Below are 19144 nucleotides of genomic sequence, written 5' to 3'. Positions count from 1 at the left end.
ATGTTGCTCAGTTTGTTGGTACCTGGGATCAGGAGTAGGCTAAATACTTGATGTCCACATAGATCATTTGTAAAGTGATCTAAAAGTACTTAGGGGTTTTGAGAGAAAGACTTTGTAGCTGCTGCTTTCACACAGTATTTTAGAATACAACATGCCATGTATGGTTTTTGTGTAGGTATTCAGCCAACAGAGCTTTCTACGCATGTTTTTGGCTCAGCCAGAACAGGCCAGTAAGTTTTAAACATGAAAGGATTTTAAATGTCCCAAACCATTATAAGGACTTCAGGAGATAAGAGGGGTGGGGAAGACAAGGGTTTTGAAACCTGAGAATATTGGAATCCTGTGGGAGGGCAGCTTAACATTTAGTTTCATAACAATCCTGTAATTCTCAAGGGCCAGAACAGTACAGGGAATAGGAGCACAGAGACTGAAGTGGTGGTAATGGTGATCAGTGATCGTGTGCTTGGAGTGAGTACCTGGACTTTGGTGTGAGAAGGAACCTTTTTGTCACAGAATGCAGCAAGAGCTTGTCCTGACCATGTAAATTGAAGTGTAACGATGGTGTATAGGTCTCAGCTGGAACGACTGTAACGGATTTTGATTTATGTCCTCAGAGATTTTTATGTGGGATAAATTTGTATCATCGTGAAGTTTCAAATAGCTTTTAAAGTTCAAAAGAAATTACTTCTTTGAGTAGCTTATTTCCCTTCAAAGCTTTGAGTGAGAACACATGCGTCTTTATTTTGAAACAGTGTAGATAGATATCTAATGTGTACGTATTACATGTACATTCGCAAGCCTTCCCTTGCCAAGCAATCTTTGCTGACATACTCCAATAGCATTTAGACTTTGTGAGCTGTTAAGAGGTGTGGTGGTGTTCCTGTCTAAATATTACTGAGGCATTTTGCTCCACACCTGCCGAAAGCAAAGGCGTGGTGAGATTTGGCACATGAATTGAGCACTGGCATAATTTGTCATACTGTACTATAACCACTGTGTGCTTTAGCTTAGATGCTGTAATTAGTAAAGGCAGTGTTTCTCCTGAGATATTCTGTTCTGATGACCAGTGCAACACTTCTGGGGAAGCAATGATCTCGATATCTGAAAAGAGATAAGTTTATATGGAAATTAACATGCATGCTGTTCTCATATACCGGTGTGCATTTTTCCTTTGAATGAATCAGATGTTGAGCATTTTTTAAGTAACCAAGGTAGCAGTTAAAACCAAAAATATGAAGAATAGCCTGAATTTCATGCTGTGCAGTACTCTGTTGCGAGTAATGGTGTATGTGTGGATTGCATGCACTTTAGCCTAAGCATGTCATTTTTCTGAAGAAATCTCTCAAAGGGTGTAACTACATCAGCTGCACAACTGCTGAATCAGAAAACCAATTCCTGCTCCTGAGCAGGAGTCACGCATGGATGTGCAAGAGCAGCATGTAGAGGAAAGGCTCTCTTTTGGGAAATTAGTTTAAACACTTGCTATTTCTTCATGCAGCTTGACCACAAATACTCCTGTGTGGTGGAATAACCAGAGTTTCATAAGGCAGTTGATATTTTCAGAAGTTTCAGCAGTGAAATGTTCAAATACTCATTTGTGAACACATACTGGCAATCTTTGCTATTTACACATCTGCTTGGCCCCTTATTCGTATCTCTATTTTCACACATTTTAGGATGGGACTGATCTGAGCTATCTAAGTGCACCTGTGCATGCAGCAAGTCTTTGTCCTGGAATACAGTAACCCTTTAAAGGGAGCTTGGAATAGAATTTTCCCTTCATATTGACAAAAATCTTGGACAAGATAGAGTGTCATTTGTTAGTATCATTTGAACATCTCTTATCATGCCTTCATCATTGCAAGATTTTTTTCATCCTTCTGTCTCTTACACTCTGCCTGTTGCATTAAGCATCTTAGTCTTTTGAGACCAGGTGTGCTTTTTACACAATTCAAGTTAGCAAGTTCTGCATAGCAGTGACCAAATAGAAATTAATGATGTGATGTACACCAAGTGAAACAAGATGATCTTGTATTCCCTTCTGCTCTCAGGCAAAATGAGATACAAAGATTTTGTTCCTCCAGCCTTTGTGAGGGATGCATCTTTTGTCCCACAGAAAGGTGAACTTTCTGGATTTTGTGCTGAGGACCTTCTTTTGAAATCTTCTAATGATCACATGCTCTTCTTCACCTCAGCACTTCCAAGCTCTTTGAAGCTGTTCTTTCCAGTTGGGATTCAGCTATGTGCAGACTTTTAAGGCTTTATTATATTTTAGGCTGGTGCACCTTCAGACTTCTTTCTCTTTCAAAGATTAAAGCTAAACACCAGATGTGTTGCTTAAAACTAGTGGCATTGTTCCCTTAAACTGCTCTAGACTCTTCTTCCTTCTTGTCAATCCCCCTTCATTTTCCAGACCCCTGGATCTGGAAAGCCTTCAGAGGCTTTCTTAGTACCTCCTGATTTTGCAGTTGCTAATTGTTTCTCTGGGAACATAGACCTAGCTGTAGACAAGGCCTCTTTAACGTGGACTCTGCAGCACAGAGGAAACATTTGACTAAGGAAAGCTAGCAGATTGCATGTAAGGAGAGGCAAAGCCCTTGCTTTGTGGCTGGAGCAATGACATTGATCACCCTCCATCCCCCATCTTCTGCAGAAGCAGCTGAAATGCAGCTTGGACTAAGTAGTTGAGCACCACAGGAAAAAGGCTCTCCTCCCACTCTAAACCTTTATCTCCCTGGCATTTACCCTCGTAGAGACAGATGAGGATGGGAATAGGTAACAGCTTGGAGAAGGGGCGTTACTGGAGAGTAACAAACTGTGCCCACAAGAAATGAGGCAGCAGAGAATCAGTAAGGAAGAGAGCTGCTCTTACAGCCCTGTGAAAGTTAATGGTACCTCCACAGCATCCCTTGTCCATCTTTAATTCCCATCTCTCTGCCTTCCTTACAGGAAGGTGCATTCATCTGGCACCTCATTATTTTCCCTCTTCTATACTGACCTCTTATCAGAGCACAATTTCTAAATTTTACCTATGTGACTAAGGAGTCAGCCTTCCAGTGTGAGGACTTGCACCATTCCTGTTGTCAGTATGGTACCCACGATAGAAGTTCATTGCATTGATTTCAGACCATGGGTTGCTATTGCTAACATTTAACAAAAGTAGCAAGGTGCTCTGTGGGTTGAAAAAATATGCAAAAGCTCAAAATTGGTTTGGGATCCTTTTTTCCTTAGGAGTGCCATGAAATTGTGAGTGTTTGCTCATGTCACAAGGCCGTTAGACTATATGAAATTAGAGTCTTTATCTTGCGACATTTAAGAATATACTAGTTAGGAAAGGAGGCCAGGTACAAATGATTGCACATTGTTATCCACATGGCAGCAACATGGAGCCGAAGTATAAATTATGCTATTGGGTATAAAAATGTGTAGTGTGCAGCTACATATTATCTGGCCTTTGCTCTTAAATATTGTTAAATGTAGGAATTTGTTGTTCACATAGTGAATAGGCACTGCTTGGGATTTACAGAGATAATCTGTAGATGTTGGTTCAAAAGTATTAAAAGTGAGGACAGACAATGAGAGCTCTGTGGATTGTGGGAGACAAAAGAAAGAACTGGCAGGGCTTATTCTCACCTGCAGCTAACTCTCATTTGGTAAGAGAAAGTAAAGCCAGTTGAATGGCTTTCACTACTGCTACACCAGTGACATTTGAATTTATGTTTAAAATCAAATTAATCAGCAGGCTGTGGGTTCTCCAACCATACAAATAGGCAGCACTTGACTAGGCAAGGTCCTGAGCTATTTGATATGGCTGTGAAGGTAGCTCTGCTTTGAACAAGGTGCTGGACCAGGTGATTTTCAGATGCCCTTTCCAGCCAAAGGTACTGGAAATCATTCTAATGACCTGAACTTCAGAATATCAATTCCTGCAAATCGCTGCCTTTGCTCAAGTGAGTAGTTTTACTTACATTCTTATCTATTTGAAGAACTAGGACTAGAACAAGCTGTAGGACCCAAGGGCCATATTCTCTCATCTTTATAGAAATTCATTACATGAATTACCTTCCTGCTGGTGTAAGACAGTAGGCAGACAAATAGGTGTGGTTTTGTCTCTGTGCAATTCACTAATCCACTGTGCTTCTTTGCATACGTGATATACTATGGGTCTATATGGGGTGTGGTGGCAGAGCAATCAAAGCCTCTTACGATGAGTTCTAAAGCTGTGAGTCTGAGCCTTCTCTTTTAATTGTACTGAAAGTGATGCTGAAGATAAAAGGGCATGAGATAGCAGAGAGCCATAGGTGCAATGCTGATTACTTCACTTCTGTGGTGATGGCGACATTGCTGGGTGATGGAGGTCAGATATGTGTCACTGGCCCTGGGGCTACCTCCAGGCCTGCCGTCCCTGTGCTGGTTATCAGAGAAGCTCTGCAGCTCCTCAGATATGGAAGGCTATTGACTCTTTTGACTGCTAGATGAATATTTATGTTTGAGATCAGAGGACTCTGGTGTCCATTCCTTGGTGGATGTGTGGTTTGCCACATCCCAAAACAGTTCCAAAGTTTTGAGACTTTGAAAATATGGGGCTGAGAATTCATACTCTTTTCTCATTTATGTATGAGGAATGGGCACACAGTACAGTTGCTTAAGGAAGTGGTTCCTGGAGACTAGAATATTTGCGTGTTGCTGTAGAGGCAGAGTGCAGCAGAAATCAGGTGTCAGGACTGAATCCATCTATACATACACAAACAGATGCACTTTTTTTTGCATCTTTTGTGTGGGGATAAGTATAATTTAATTGATAAGAACTCCAATGGCCTAGAAATAGTGCAGTTTGGGAATAAATCAGGTGAAAAATAAATGTCCTGAGGATTTTGAGTACTCCATTTCCATGCTCAGACCAACAGAAAGTCTGAGACAATATTAAACATCATTATCTCTCTTGTAATAAGTTTCCCTGTTTGTTATCTCCTGACCAGCAATTGACTAATTTACAAGAAAGTGAAGGAAAGTATTTGAACTATTTATACACCAGAGAAGGTGGTGTCATGTTATCTTCCTTCTTTTGCAAGATCCTGTTTGCTAACTGTAAGTTATGACCCTAGCTACTGCCAAGGTATGTGTTATCTTGTGGAGGGGGAAAGCTAAAACAAGTAGAACAAGCAAAATGCAATGTGGTGAAAAAAACATCACCACAGACTGCCCAGCGCTGGTGCCAAGCTGTTTGCACTGCTGTGAGGAAGGAGCACCACTCCTTGCAGTAAGCGCACTGCCCCAAGCCTTCCTCTGTCACTCTGCAGTTTGTGTGACAGTTCATCACGGGTCTGTTTTCTTTCTTTTCCTTTCCCACAGAGTCCACCTTTCAGGATGCACTGTTTCACAAAGGTCCCCAGGGGTGGCAATTCCCCCAGTCCTCCTGCTGCACTGTGTGCTGCTGCTGCGAGGGCTCTCCATGTGCTGCGGCCTCCTTCAGGCCTCATCCACTGCTGCACTGCGGGCACTTCATGGGCTGCACCTTTTGGTAGAGAAGCACAGAAAACCTCTTGTTATAAGTACATGTTCTTCTGCTCTTCCTAATCTGGTAATACAGATCAGGCTCTGTAGCTAGTGCGTAAGCCTCAGTCCAGCTGTTGTCCCATCCCATTAGCCTGAGGTGTCAGTGCAAGTGTTCCAATATGGGTTAGGCATCCTCATCTCATCTCAATCTTGGCTTCTGAACCCTTTCTTCTGCAGCTGCAGCAGCAACCAAAAGAAAACTAGGAAAATTTGAAAGTCAGCCCCTTCCAGCCACGGCTGGACCCTTCTCGCTCTGTCCCTGTGAAGGTACAAGCAGCAGGTGGGAGAAACAGAAGCTTTCTTGAACAAACCCAGCTTCTGTAGAAGGGCCTTAACATGGTACAGGCACAGAGGAGAAGTGGCTTTGAGGCAGCGATTTACACCACGCTCAGTTCTTCCCCTGCCCATGTCAGTGGTGCTGACTAGCAGCTACATGCCACCAAAGCCTCTTCATTCCAGCATGCCAGCCCTGGTGGGTCACACATGGGACAACTGACTGCTGTCACCACTAGCCGTAAGTTTTAAATTTTCTTCTGTCAGCAGTGAGCTGTTCTTGAGGAAGTGTGAGCTGAGACAGATCTCTGGGTGTCTCAGTCAAAGCCAAAATCTGTCCCATCACCCCAGCTGGGACCAGGGAAGCAGCAAATTGGATGCACTGGTTCAGATGTACCAGGTGGTGCTTAGAAAGGAGAACCAATTTCTTCCCTCGCTATGCTCTTTCAGCTGACATAGACCACTAGATTATTAGATTAAGTTGCTGTGGTGGACTCTTGTTCAACTTCTCACCCATTAGTACTTGTTCTGCAGTTGCTGCTAGCCTGTGTGTCCATGCTTATTCCTCTGCATGACATTCTTTCCCCGCTGCACAACCTTGCTGTACTTAAAATACTACAAGTGAAATGTGTTTGCTTAAACATGTTTTTATTATGATTAAAGGAACAAAAGAGGACATTCGCAAGACCCATTACATATGAATACAAGGAAAACAATTTGAATAGTAACATACCATATTTGGTCATGATGATTGAGCCAAAGTTTAGGGAGAAATGTGAATTATAAGATTTTTATAATGCATCTTTAGAAAGTGAGGTAGAGCCTTGTAGTATCAGGAACACAGAGAAAAAGCAATTGCCTTGTCAGCATAGGAATGGTTGGTGACAGTTGACAGTTCAGTCTGAGAGATTTTGAGTGACTAATTCTGGAGGAGCTTGGTCATACAGATACCTGGCTTAATTGGAAGGCTGCATTTTTTCCCCATAAGCCTCTGCTGATGTATCAGGTTGCATTTTTCAGTGTGATGACTCAGTACTGTAAGTCTAATTTTCATTCCCTTAGCCCTTCATCCATGAGTTAACAGTATTACTCTTTGCGTAAAGAAAAGGTGAAGTGCACCTGTTCTTATAGTGTAACTTCTTTCTGATTTTTTTTTTCTAGAAAAAGCCCTAACTTTTATAAAGTCTGGATGTAACAAAGAACATGCTTTTCTTTTTACCCCTGATACTACAGTGCTCTGGGTCTTGCTGAAAGGAACAGGCTCTTTCAACTTTCTTCCTTTTAAGGGGAAATACATCTGCCAAAGAAGAGAATGGTGTTGGTTGGGTTGTGCTTGATACAGTAGAGGAATGGATGGTCAACCCTAAATTCTTCAGAGACGCTTGCAGCATCCACTCCAGCCTCTGCTGAGCCTGCCACCTCCCTGCCTGCTTCATAGATTTCTGCGTATGCTGCATGGACAGCTTGAGATATCTTCAGGCTCCCTGCTGAGGAGATGCCAGACAGATTGGCTGAAGAGCTGAACAGGTCGGTCATTCCCATAGCCATTAAGACAGATGTGAGGTTATATTTTTCCTCAATCTTCATGCGAGGCAAGTACACTTTGATCTTCCTCTCTTCCATAACGTTAGAACTGAACCATTCAGTCATTTTTTCAAAGCTGATTGTAGTCTCGAGCTGCAAGGAAATGAGAATGAGATCTATGGGATGGCAACAACTTCCTTCATGGCAATGCAGTACTAGTTACTATCATATGTTTTTTTGTGTACATCTTTTAAACTGATTACTCTTGTCATCGCTTTTTCCTAGGCGTATAGAGATCAATTTTGCTAGAAGAGAAAAGCATACCATAACTCTTTCTTTTCTGCTCAGTCTTATTTTCTTTTCCTTTTATAGGCTTACTGCCATTTCTTTAAATAATAATAATGAGATGGCTAATCCCTTAAAGCTCCTTCCTGTTTATTTTCTTTGCTTGGGAAATATATTCCAAAAATCACTCTATGCTTTTGAGTTTAAAGCTGTCTCTACATTTAAGACCTCTCAGGAACCAGTTGTTAATGGTAGCTAATTACTGATACTTTAACTAGCAGCTGTTACTATACTGGGAACTGATATTTTAAGAGAATTTGAGTTTTTAAAAATTAGATTTTTAGCTGGCAAGTATGCTTCCATCTTACTTACACTGTACCAGTTCAAAGCTATATCTGCCACTTAAAACAAAGAAGATGTAAATTAGCAAAGTGACTGGTTGCACTGGTGACCACTAGAGGGGTGGGAATCTCTTAACCCTATCACGGCATTGGCATCTGGAATAATTGGTTTCTTTTGGTATTACTAATGTTTCTTTGTACGTGCTAATATTTCTCTCCTTGCTAATTTACTGAATGTCTCTTACACAAATCTGGCCATGGCAGTTTGTAGAAACACCATCTCAATATATTCTCTCTTACCACCTTTATCCAAACTTTTTTTTCCTCAAACACACTGGTTCTCTTTGATCAAGCTCCTCCTTTTCAGACTTTCTAATCAAAATGTACTAGTTTTCCTACATACTTTTTTTCCTAGAGCCGTACATAATCTTTCAAATGCCTGTGTGTCAGGATATGATGGAAATTTAGCTGTGATTAAATGCTTCTTCATCTTTATAATTTAGATTATTTGAGTTAGCGTACAAACATTTCAATAAATTCTCATTTATTACATATCATTTCCTATTCAGAATAACTACAGTCCTAATTACAATATGCTATGCCTGTGTTCTGTTCATATCAACAACTGTACATTATGTACATGTTATTTCTGAAATCGCTTTAACGACGTCCAATTTTTAGTTAATTTATGAAGACATGAAGGAAGCACATTGAGCACCACCAAATGAGACAATTATTAGAACCAGTAAACCTAATATGAACTCTCCAAGATGCTCCTCAGAGCACAGGAATGGAGACGTAAGACCTTTAGAGTTCAAGCCACTGCAGTAACAGCTGCTTAGGTGAGAATCATCTTGTCTACTGTGTCAAACATTTCACCCTCAAAGCAGTTCCTTAAGCAAGCCATGCTCAGCATAGGCTATTGCAGGACCCACTGGGACAACTCTACACTTCTATGCAACAATCACATATTGAATCACAATTAAATTTGTGCTGGTTAAATGTTTTAGAATAACTGTGTTGAAAAGAGCTTTACAACAACTAAATTTCAGTGTGTTTTTAATTTTCTGAAGTCAACTTCTAGAGCCATACCTGCTCAAGGCCTGAGACTTCATCAGGCAACAGCACCCACATGCTCATTGTTCCACTGGCAAAAGGAAGCTCCAGGATCTTCATTTTCTCAGAAGCCATTGATGCCACTTTAAATAAACCAATCTGGTACATCATCTGCACAGGTTTGCTTTCTTGCTGTAGAACCAAAAAAAAAAAGAAAAAAGAGAGAATATAGTTTTAACAAAGATTGTTCTTAGATTGCAGAAATGTCTAGTTATGGTTAAGATGACTGATGGCTCTCATTCAGGAAGGCTTTCCTAGGAAAAGTGGGAATCTCAAGTTATTTCTCAGGAGCTTTGCAATATCAGCAATAGTGTGAAGAGAGAAATAAAGAAAACTCCCTGGTTTTAACATAGTGTCTGAAAGAGATGCAGACAAATGAGCAGATACGCTAATGTAGTGTTTATGTAACAACAGGTCAACACTCTTCATGAATTCTAGATTACATCTTTAAGGTATGCCCATATACCTCAGTCACTCTGAAAGGTACTGCTTGCGTGTCTTCATCCTTAAATGCTTTCTCCCACAGTCCTTTGAAGACAATGGCATTAACCAGGACCATTGCAGTTTGAGAATCCACGGAGCTTGGCTGAAGGACATTTTTGATCATTCCTTTAAAAATGAATAGGAAAAGAGAGTTGTATATCACATTGGCAAGCAAAAGGTAGATAGAGAGTGTACAAGTTATGGAGAAGAGGACGTAGGGGCAAGGACATTGGTTTGTTTTTGCAACTATAATCTTGTTCTTCTAATACTGATTTTCTTTCTTCTGTTGTCAGTAACTCTTGTTTCTCTCTCTATAAGGAATCACAACAAAAGATAAAGGACAAAGAGATGTGTTACAAAAAGACTAAACCTGTATATTTTGTGATAAGGGGAAGAACCACCGGAATCTCTTTTATCCCAGAATGGTCTCCAACCAAAACAGTACCAAGAAACATAAATATGACTTGCTTCTAACCAAAGTGGAAATTTGAGGTCTATGTAAAAAATGTAACAAAAGAGGGAAACAGAATTTTACTCTGTTTTCTTGAAAAACTTTGCTCCTGTTCATTCTGCAGTCCTCATGCATGTAGTATGCTCCTCACATAGTCCTGTCAAACACATAGCTTGCACGTAGCTTACACACATAGGTTACATGGCCTTGTTTTTGCCTTCAGAACGTGACTCCACATGAGAGGTTGTGTGGTTGTGGATGTTTTCATCTCAGTTAGAATTTAGTCTTTCATCTGTGTTTCAAGCATGAAGGAAAGGAATGCTGTGAGGAGATGAGGAAGGAAGTAGAAAAATGGAGGAACCACTCAGAGAGGCATTAGGGCAAAAATCAAAACTGTAGTTTTACAATTCCTTAATTCTGGCTTTCCACTGCCTTTATCTGTTAAGATTTTTCAAGTGCTTAATGACTGTATGCCCTGCTTAACAGGCACACAACAGCTCTGGGAAGCCTGAACACAAAGCACACTGACCTATATCCAGGTTCTCAGTATTAGAATTTGCCAATTGTCTCTATGTACAAAGCATGTTCTAATGCTGTCCTTTTCATCAGGACTGGAAGTATTACATTCCTGCAAATCTCTTGCAAATAGTCATCTTAAAGGGAGGTTGTCTGAAGGAAAAAAAAAAAAAAAAGTTGATTGATAGTTCTATATCTGGGAAGTGATCTGTTATCCAGGAGCAGCAACAAAAAGAGAGATTTTATATTTTCCTCCTGTGAATTAAGTGCTCTTCTAGGCTGGCGAAATATGGTGACAGAAGGGAAAATATGGTGGCTTGTCCTTACCATTTGTCTGACTTTCTACCCAGGAATTGATGAGCCCTCTGGCTTGATCTGCAGCTGTTTGAAAGTTGATAGATTCCAAGCCTCCGCTATACAGTTCCTTCACACATTGCAAGTATTCCTGTAAAGCAAGAGTATTCGGCTTTCAGATATGAATTTCAAAGCATTTTGCAAATGTGAATTGCAAGACTGAAGTTAACAGATATAAATAATATAGTAGTGTAAAATGCTATTTTACACTGCATTACTATACGCTGTGTCGCATAGTGTATTAAGTAGTGTAATATGCTTTAGCTGTATTGCTTTATTGTAAGATCTGACATTCTTTTAGCAAGCCATGTATTATCTGAAAACTGTAGAGGTTCAGGACTGTGTTAGAGAAAAGTTTTGTCCTCTCTTCCATATGCAAAAACAGCAAAAAAAGAAATTTTGTTAGTGGAACATAGACTTCTGACTGTTTTTGCATTACAGAATGGTAGAGCTTTGGCGTGGAAATAGATCAGATTTTAGAGCAACTTACCGGCAGGATTGGGTATGTCTCTTCAGCATAAAGTCTACTGGCAAGGCTGAATGAATAAACATCATTTGGTTTGGTGATTTGGTTGAGTATGTCTCTAAGTGAAGAGTGGACGTTTACAGATGTGCCACACTGAATACAAAGAGAAAGAAAGATGATGTTATTCTAGTTTTATTACTTAGTAGGCTTTACGTAGTGCATGAATAGAGTAAAGTAGTTAGATACTGTTTGTCCTGTCTGTCTTACTGCTGGTAACTACACTGATGTGGTCCTTTTCTAATATATACAATTTTGTGCTATTTTTCTTCTGTAATTCCCTCATACTTTTCTCTAGGGAACTCCTGACTGCCTGCTGATATGATCTAGCTCCAGCAGATCAGGCAGGCTTTCCTTCTTTTCCAACCAGACCCATTTATCTAGAATCATCTACCTGTCTTGCTTAAGCATACAAATATCCACAAGTTTCCTCATTCACCTACTATTTTTGTCCTGAGTTTCATCTTGTGTTTGTTCTGAATCCCCTGTTACCTCCTTTCTTTCTCTGTTCTTATGTACAAAGTGTTCTCCCAACTGCTGAATGCAGAGCACTAGCTGCTCATCAGAAAGGGCTTGGAACTGCTAAGAGATTGCTTCATCTGCTGGATTTTGCTTCCAGAGGACAGGGACGTGGGGAAGGAGGTGAAATTATTTCTGTACCTGAGCTTCAATACTGTCTCCAAATCCTGGAAGTTTATCAAAGCGAACAACCTGCAATTGAAAATAATAGTAGCTGAAATAACAGTTATGACAAAAAGAAGTTAGGCAATCCAGTTTCAAGATTTCTGGCTAGTGCATTTGTGTAACGCTCTAGGAGTTGGAGGTGGCCACAGTTTTAGATAACTCTGGTTCCAGATTTTCAGCCTCTGAGCTATGCAGTTTCTAAGGGACATCATTGCATAATTAAATGCTATGGCTCCATTGAGGAGAACAAAAGTTTTAATGTTTAACTATAGGCTCACCTTATTTATCTGGGTCCTGGTGCTGTCTTTTGCACCTAGGTAAACCATGGCCAGAGCTGAAATGATGGTGAAGGGGGAGTAGAAGATGTTCTCATTGGCATGGTGGACTTTGAGTTCCTTGAATACGTCAAAACAGAATTCCATGCTTACTGCACCGATGGAGCCCATGGTGAACTCTGAGTTGTCTAGAGCAAAGAGCAGAATAATGAAAATGTAAGGATGGAATGTTGTACATAGTGCCATGCAGGGTACTCTTAGTAGATTACAACCGTAAAATATGAGCAGGTTTTAGGCAATTAAATGTAAGCAAGTAGTTTTATAGTAATTCTGTGGTATTGTGTCTGTTGCTATATCCACCTCTCATCTGTGCTCAAAACCATATTCATAAATTTATTTCTTTATGCATTTGCATTCAGTTCCTTTTAGGTAGCAAACTGTCTCAGAAGCCTTAGATCTATGTGTGATTTCTCTTTGCCATTTAAAAGCAGCCAAACAACAGTTTCCTCTGCATATTTTCAATTAGTGAAAGCTAGAATTCATTGGTACATTTCATTACCTCTGATTAAAACAAGAAAATACAATCTGATAGGCTTGCAAAGCTGGAAATTCAAAGAGCAAATTTCAGTAGACTTACTCTGGGTTTGGACAGATATATAAGAAAGCAGAACCTTGTCGAATTTCTTATTTTATTTCCTAAAAATAAGTAAGCGCAGAAAAATATCTCTTCATTGCATACTACTTACTATCAAAGGTAGATCTTCAAAAGTATTTTTACCTTTGTTTTAATGATGGAAGAATAGATAAGGAATGTAATTTGTATGAGATCTGAAGTCTAGGAAAAAGACGTGTGTAATTCATATTTTGCCCTATTGCACTTTCAGGTATGGCTTGCTTTTCTCAAAATGTGTATGTGTACTGTAGTATAAACTTTCTGAGGATTTAAATTTTATGGATGACATTCAGACAGAAGAGAAATGCAGATATGATAGAACAGCAATGTCTACTATAAAACAGAGCTGTTGAATGAATTCTTGTTCATGACATAGACCAATAGAAGCTTTATACTTGTTCTGTCTGTTTCTGTTATAAAGATCTGAACTGAACAGTGTGCTTATATAAAGCACAGCTTTTGGGATCAGCATGAATCTAGTTGCTTTCCTGTGTTATATAACCTGTGAAAGCCAGAAGTTTTTCAGAACCCTCTCTGCTCTTGGTGCACTCTGTAGGACTAGAGGTTAATCAAGCAAACCGCAAAGAATATCAGGTAGTGAATGACAGGATAAGATGTTCTGAAATTCAAAACATTTTAAGCATAAAGAATAAGCCTCCTGAAAACAAACACACAGCTTTTATACATAATAAAATAGTGCAGGATGCATACACAGGTGAGAAGTTTTCATGGCCGGTATCATGCAGGTATTTCACCCCTAAAGATACAATACATAACACAATACTTGTTCATTTATTTTAACTTTAGGCACAAGCAAGAGCTAGTATAGAGAGAGGGTAATTCTAGAGAGTTGCTTACCTTTTGAGCTTGAGCACTAAAGGCAATACAGCTTTCCAGCTGTATGTACAGAGACTGGCTGAGCCCTGGGGAATATATAGCCTGAATTTGGACCCACCCACAGGTTCTGTCCAGAAGTTTGACCTTTGATGCATAGAAATCGTTTAATGGGATTGGGTCAGATTTTATTTTCCAAACATCCATTTTGGAATGAAGGGAGAGCAAATATTAGTTTTTAATTCTGGGTAACAAAGTGTTTTCTGCCAGTTCTTCTAATCCATCAGGACTGTTGGATGGGAGAGAAGACTGGGAAATACTGCTCATGTTCCGCTGAATTTCAGTTACAACCAGATAACAGGATCTTAAACAGAAAAATGTGGGAACCTTAGAGATGGAAAACATAATTAGCGATTATTAGTTAGTCTGTTTATTACTGTGGTTGTTGAAACAGACTTGAAGTCTGTTTCAGTTGATTCTTCTTGTTTGTACAACGTGGATCTGAGCCACGCTAGACAGGAGATAGGTGAGAACAAGACTTGACCTATTATTTTCTTTACAAAATAGAGGAAACAAAGAAACATGCACATGAAGAAACCAGTTGAGATGAGAGTGAAGAGCAGATACAAACTTTCTATAGTTGGAATATTTAAATACATCTTTTGATGGATGTAAATGCTTTATAACAAACTTTTATTCTAAGGGAACTGCAAAACAGCTCCATACAAAGCAAAATAATAATTCCAAATGTGTTTATGGTACAAACTTGCAATGTTCCTCAAAGATCTTCCATGAATAACTTAATGGCCTGGCAGATGACAGAGGAATTGTGAAATTCAGCTGGAGGAGTGTTCATGGTTCGAGGGACAATCATAATATACAATAGCAAATATATTTCAGTTATAGAAGCTATTGTTCTGTATTGAAATAATAGAATTGACAAATAGTAAAGAAAGCATTCTGACCTCTGTAAAGCACTGTTTGATTTAAAAATGGGGGAAAAAAGTACAACATAATTCTTCAGGACATACAAAGAGATTGCTGCAATCTCTGTTAAGCAGAAGAATTACTTTCCTATACCACTAGTTGAAGTTTGGTCAGTGCCATTTTCTTTTTGTTTCTCTCCTTTCTTTTGTGAAAATAAATATACTAGAAATCTACATTCTCCTTGCCGAGTTTGAGGACTTGAGCAAGACGAGATGGTAGTGCAAATGATATTTTTTGCTGGATATCTACAACACAGCTGATTTTTTTGTTTCATTTTGTTTTTAATCACTTCTGCTGTTTTGCCTACTTTTATGATAATTGATGTGCTACTCAGTAAATGTTATTTCTACCTATGAGACATATATTAGTCTGCTGAAGGAGAAAGGAGATTGGGAATGAGTATTCTCAGATGCACTTTTCCATCACCTGGTGTCAATCAAACACTAATAATTTGTGTATAGATATTCCAGATATATAATTGGAATTTGCAGAGTGACAGTGTTCAGGTAGTCCTGTCACACTGCAATATCCTGGTGAAATAACACGGAAAAGAGAGACTGATAGGGAGGTTCTGGAAGTGACATCCAGCATGAAAATTACACTTCCAGATACTTGAAGGTATCAAGTCTGACTTGTCAGACAGGATCCAGAGTAACTTCTGTCTTAATGCTACGGAAAAGGGGGAAGGTATCCACCATGGCCGAAATTGTCAGCCATTTTGTCTTAGCAAAGAGCAGATATGGTCAGTAAGGACAAGGTTTTTCCAAAGCAACCATGCCATATACAATTAAGCATGTATAATTAATGAATAAAAATATAATTTAGTGTATGTCCTCCTTTGGATGTTATGAAGAAATGCTTTTATTAACAATTCACCGTAATCTGTCCTAAGAGTAGTGAGTAACAACAGGCTGTTTCTCACCGAGTGGTTGGGTGTACCAGTGAGCCAGAGCACTGAATGCCACATTCCCTCTTTTGTATCCCATTTCATTTCTGGGTCCCTGTTTCATTTCTGGGTCTCCATTTCATTTCTGTAGCTCAGGAAGTTGTAGTGGGTTTACACTTCAAATTGTGGTAGTGAAGGTCTCCAGGTCTTCTGGACTACATACCTGTAAGACCCGAGTCATGTGTCCAGCTTTTCACTAACATCGTGTACTTTAAGAGCTAAAAAATATCAAGGAAATCAATGCAGTTATGTCAGTTATCACTGTCATACTATTGTGCTGCAAATATACAATGAGAATGATTCCAAATGTTTTTTTTTAAAGCTGCTCTTTTTGACTTCCACAGTATCCTGATTCCAGACCTACAGAACAGTTCTGTATGCATTTGGCTTGCAGAGCTTTGTTCTGTGAGTCTTACAAAAGCCATTTTTTCTCTCCAAGAAGTAGTCTGTGGTTTAAAACAACATGAGGTGTGGAGGATGAGAATTTCTGCTTCTCTGTCAGATACAAAAAATATACTGCTCTCTTTTTCAATGGAAGGCCAGGCATAAGCAACAGAATTGTCCATGAACAAATGATATCTTGATTAGAACAGGCTGTCAGCATAGCATTGTCAGCATACCTGCGTAGTTGGTTGGACCTGGGGTCTAGAGAGAGTAAGCTGCAATCTTCTTGCAGTTGGAAGGCTACCTGGGGTAGATGGTAATGGATTGCCCTGCCCGGCACAGCTGTGCAAAGCAGTACAAATAGTTTTGTCACAGATTGTTTGACAATGCTTGTCCCAAGAGAAGGTCAGCTAGGGCTGTCCTGCTCTTTCTTCTGCCAGGCATTTCATTGTGGGCCTATCCCTAAACCAACAGTCTCAGAGACCTGAAAGTAATAAAAGCACTTTTATACAAAAGGATATGAAGTCCAGGTGAGCTCACAGGTCAAAGCCTCTTATCCAATCACTAAAACCTACTCAGAACTTTAGATTTTGTTCTCCTCTTTGCTACTACAATTTTGACATTAGGAAGGAGAACATTAACTGTTCTCTGTTTGTCTTTGTTGCACATTGTGAGCATGGAAATTACCTTTTTGTGAGGGAAAGAAGCAACCATTCATGGAGAGAGAAATCATTTTGCTCAGGTGAATGTCTAATGGTTTGCCACTGCATACCTTGGTGCTGTAGCCATCAGTGATGGTTCCTCTCTCACCTGTTTTGTGGGATTGTGTTGATTCCCCTGTCTGAAGAAAATCAGGTGACTGGTCAAGCTCCTTTGGATGTGAGTTCATAGTCCACCTGGTATCTTTCTACAGCAGCGCTGTGCCATTCTGAAGAGAATAATATTGTTGCCTGCTGTGCTGCCTTGGTTTTTGACAGACTATGACAAGACTGTGAAAAACTATTTGTCTTTGCTCTTCTCATTAGATCTCTTACCAGACCTTGCATTCATTTTGATTTGATTTAGCCTTCATTGTGCAGACGATGATTTCTTAAAACTTCCTGTAGATATTTGATCTGACATTGGTGTTGTCTTCATGGCATGACATTCAATGATTACATCCTACTGGCTAGCAAAAGGTTGGGTGGGAGAATTTTCCCCAAAATCTGACAGTCTTCCTCATTGTTACTGAATGAGTTGTAGCCTCACCTACATGCAAAGCCTTTCACTTAGGAAAATAATAAAGCCTATTTAGGAGGAAGAACAAAACAACGTCCAAAGAATAGTCGGAGTGGTTGAGGAAGGTTTCTAATCTGAAAAAAAAAAGGACACATTTTCAGAAAGGGGAAGGAGGAGAACCCAAGAGATTACAGTTCTCTGTAGTTATTGAAAAGTGCATTTGTTCACTATGATGCTTGTAAGAAAGGCACTTAGATCTATTGCTTAATGTACCACTTATTGTAGCTAACATAAAGAGAGAGTAGTATCAGTAATCTTACATTCCCTTGGGGAACCCCAAGCTGTTCAGTATTGGGCAGACCTCCAGTCAAGGCATGACATGTGATGCAAGTCTCATCCATAGAGCTAGAAGTTCACTGACATTTTGTTCTTCAGAGATCTTGCAGAATTTTCTTAGAAAAAAACCATTTCTGTTCATTTCTGCTGTCAAACAAAAGGATATTTGAATGAAAACATGATGCTTCACTTCAGAGTACAGATGAGGATACAGGTGGTACAATCACCATGCCAAGTGGGAGCAGCCTACAGGCCGCTGCCTTCCAATAGGAATGCAGAGATCATCCTGCTGCTCAGGCATATGTGCCATACAGAACAGGACTGGAACCCTAACTCTATGCTTGGCATAGCAACGTCCCACTTTCTCATGCCAACTATTATGTAGATCACTAATTGATGTACAATTAATTGTATTCCAGTGAGGACTGCTACAGAAGGCCTTCGTTGGGTGTCTCAAGGCATATGAAGGAATATAAGGTGATAAGAAAAGGCAGCATGGATTTATGAAGGACGGATCTCTGCTAACCAGCATTTTCATCTTCTATAATGAATGGCTTGTTCTAGAAACAAAGGCAAAGCAGAGGATATCATATGCCTTGACGTTATTAAGGCCTTCAATATGATCTCCCAAATTATTCTTGTAACAAGATGGGAGAGACATAGACTGAGTCAGCAGATGTGTGGGTGGAAAATTAGCTAGATGCCAACAGCCCTCCTTCTGCACTGACCTTATGGTCTTCAGGATTGTTTCTCTCTCCATTTTTTCAGTCCTGTCTCCCAGCAGCTGCTGCAGTTTTCCTCCTTCTTCAGTCTGCTCTTACAGAGGTGCAACCAGTGTCACTCTTGGCTTAACTGTCCAGCGGCAGGTCCTTTTGGGAGCTGTGTGAAACTGGCTTTGATCTAACATATGGAAGTTTCTTTTCATAAAGACCACCCTTGCGGCTTGCGCACTACCAAAAACTTGCTGACCAGCTGGGACCATAGAGACAGGGCAGGGGTCAAGCTGGGAAGCGAGCTGAGATCAGCAGGCCCAATATCTGGGCAGGACAGGGCTGTGGGGAGGTGGATGCTGGTCTTGCTATGGCCTCACTCCAGCAGGAGTTGATGATATTCCAGCAGGCTGAATTGTGATGAGCTGCATGAGGGATACCTCATGGGAGGTGAGTGCCTTCAGAGCTCAGAAGCATCCTCCCATCCTTCTGAGCAAAGTGCATCCTTCCCCCTTACAGAGACCTGGGCTCAGGAGAGGCTTACTTTAGAGAGCTGCTCTAAAGTCAGCTGCTCAGGAGAGGCTTACTTTAGAGCGCTGCTCTAAAGCCAAGGCATGAACAGAAGAAAGGAAAGGAACATGGCACAAGTGGCCCTGACCTGAGTAAGGGGGGGTC

The 19144-nt window shown here is 40.2% G+C and overlaps 1 protein-coding gene across 1 annotated transcript; it reads right to left on the bottom strand.

Annotated features, from left to right (window-relative positions):
* Nucleotides 1-7110: 7110 nt before the first annotated feature.
* LOC306945088 (ovalbumin) lies at nt 7111-12552 on the bottom strand (the record flags this gene model as incomplete). Its single annotated transcript, XM_079533777.1, has 7 exons — nt 7111-7506; nt 9072-9227; nt 9562-9704; nt 10873-10990; nt 11390-11518; nt 12083-12133; nt 12385-12552. The coding sequence occupies 7 exons, from the start codon at nt 12550-12552 to the stop codon at nt 7111-7113; spliced, it is 1161 nt and encodes a 386-aa protein (XP_079389903.1).
* Between the last annotated feature and the right edge of the window lie 6592 nt (nt 12553-19144).

Source organism: Tetrao urogallus (assembly GCF_951394365.1).
Source record: "Tetrao urogallus genome assembly, chromosome: 3".
Classification (NCBI taxonomy): domain Eukaryota; kingdom Metazoa; phylum Chordata; class Aves; order Galliformes; family Phasianidae; genus Tetrao; species Tetrao urogallus.
Note: the sequence above shows the minus strand (reverse complement) of the source record. Positions and strands in the feature narration are given on the sequence as shown.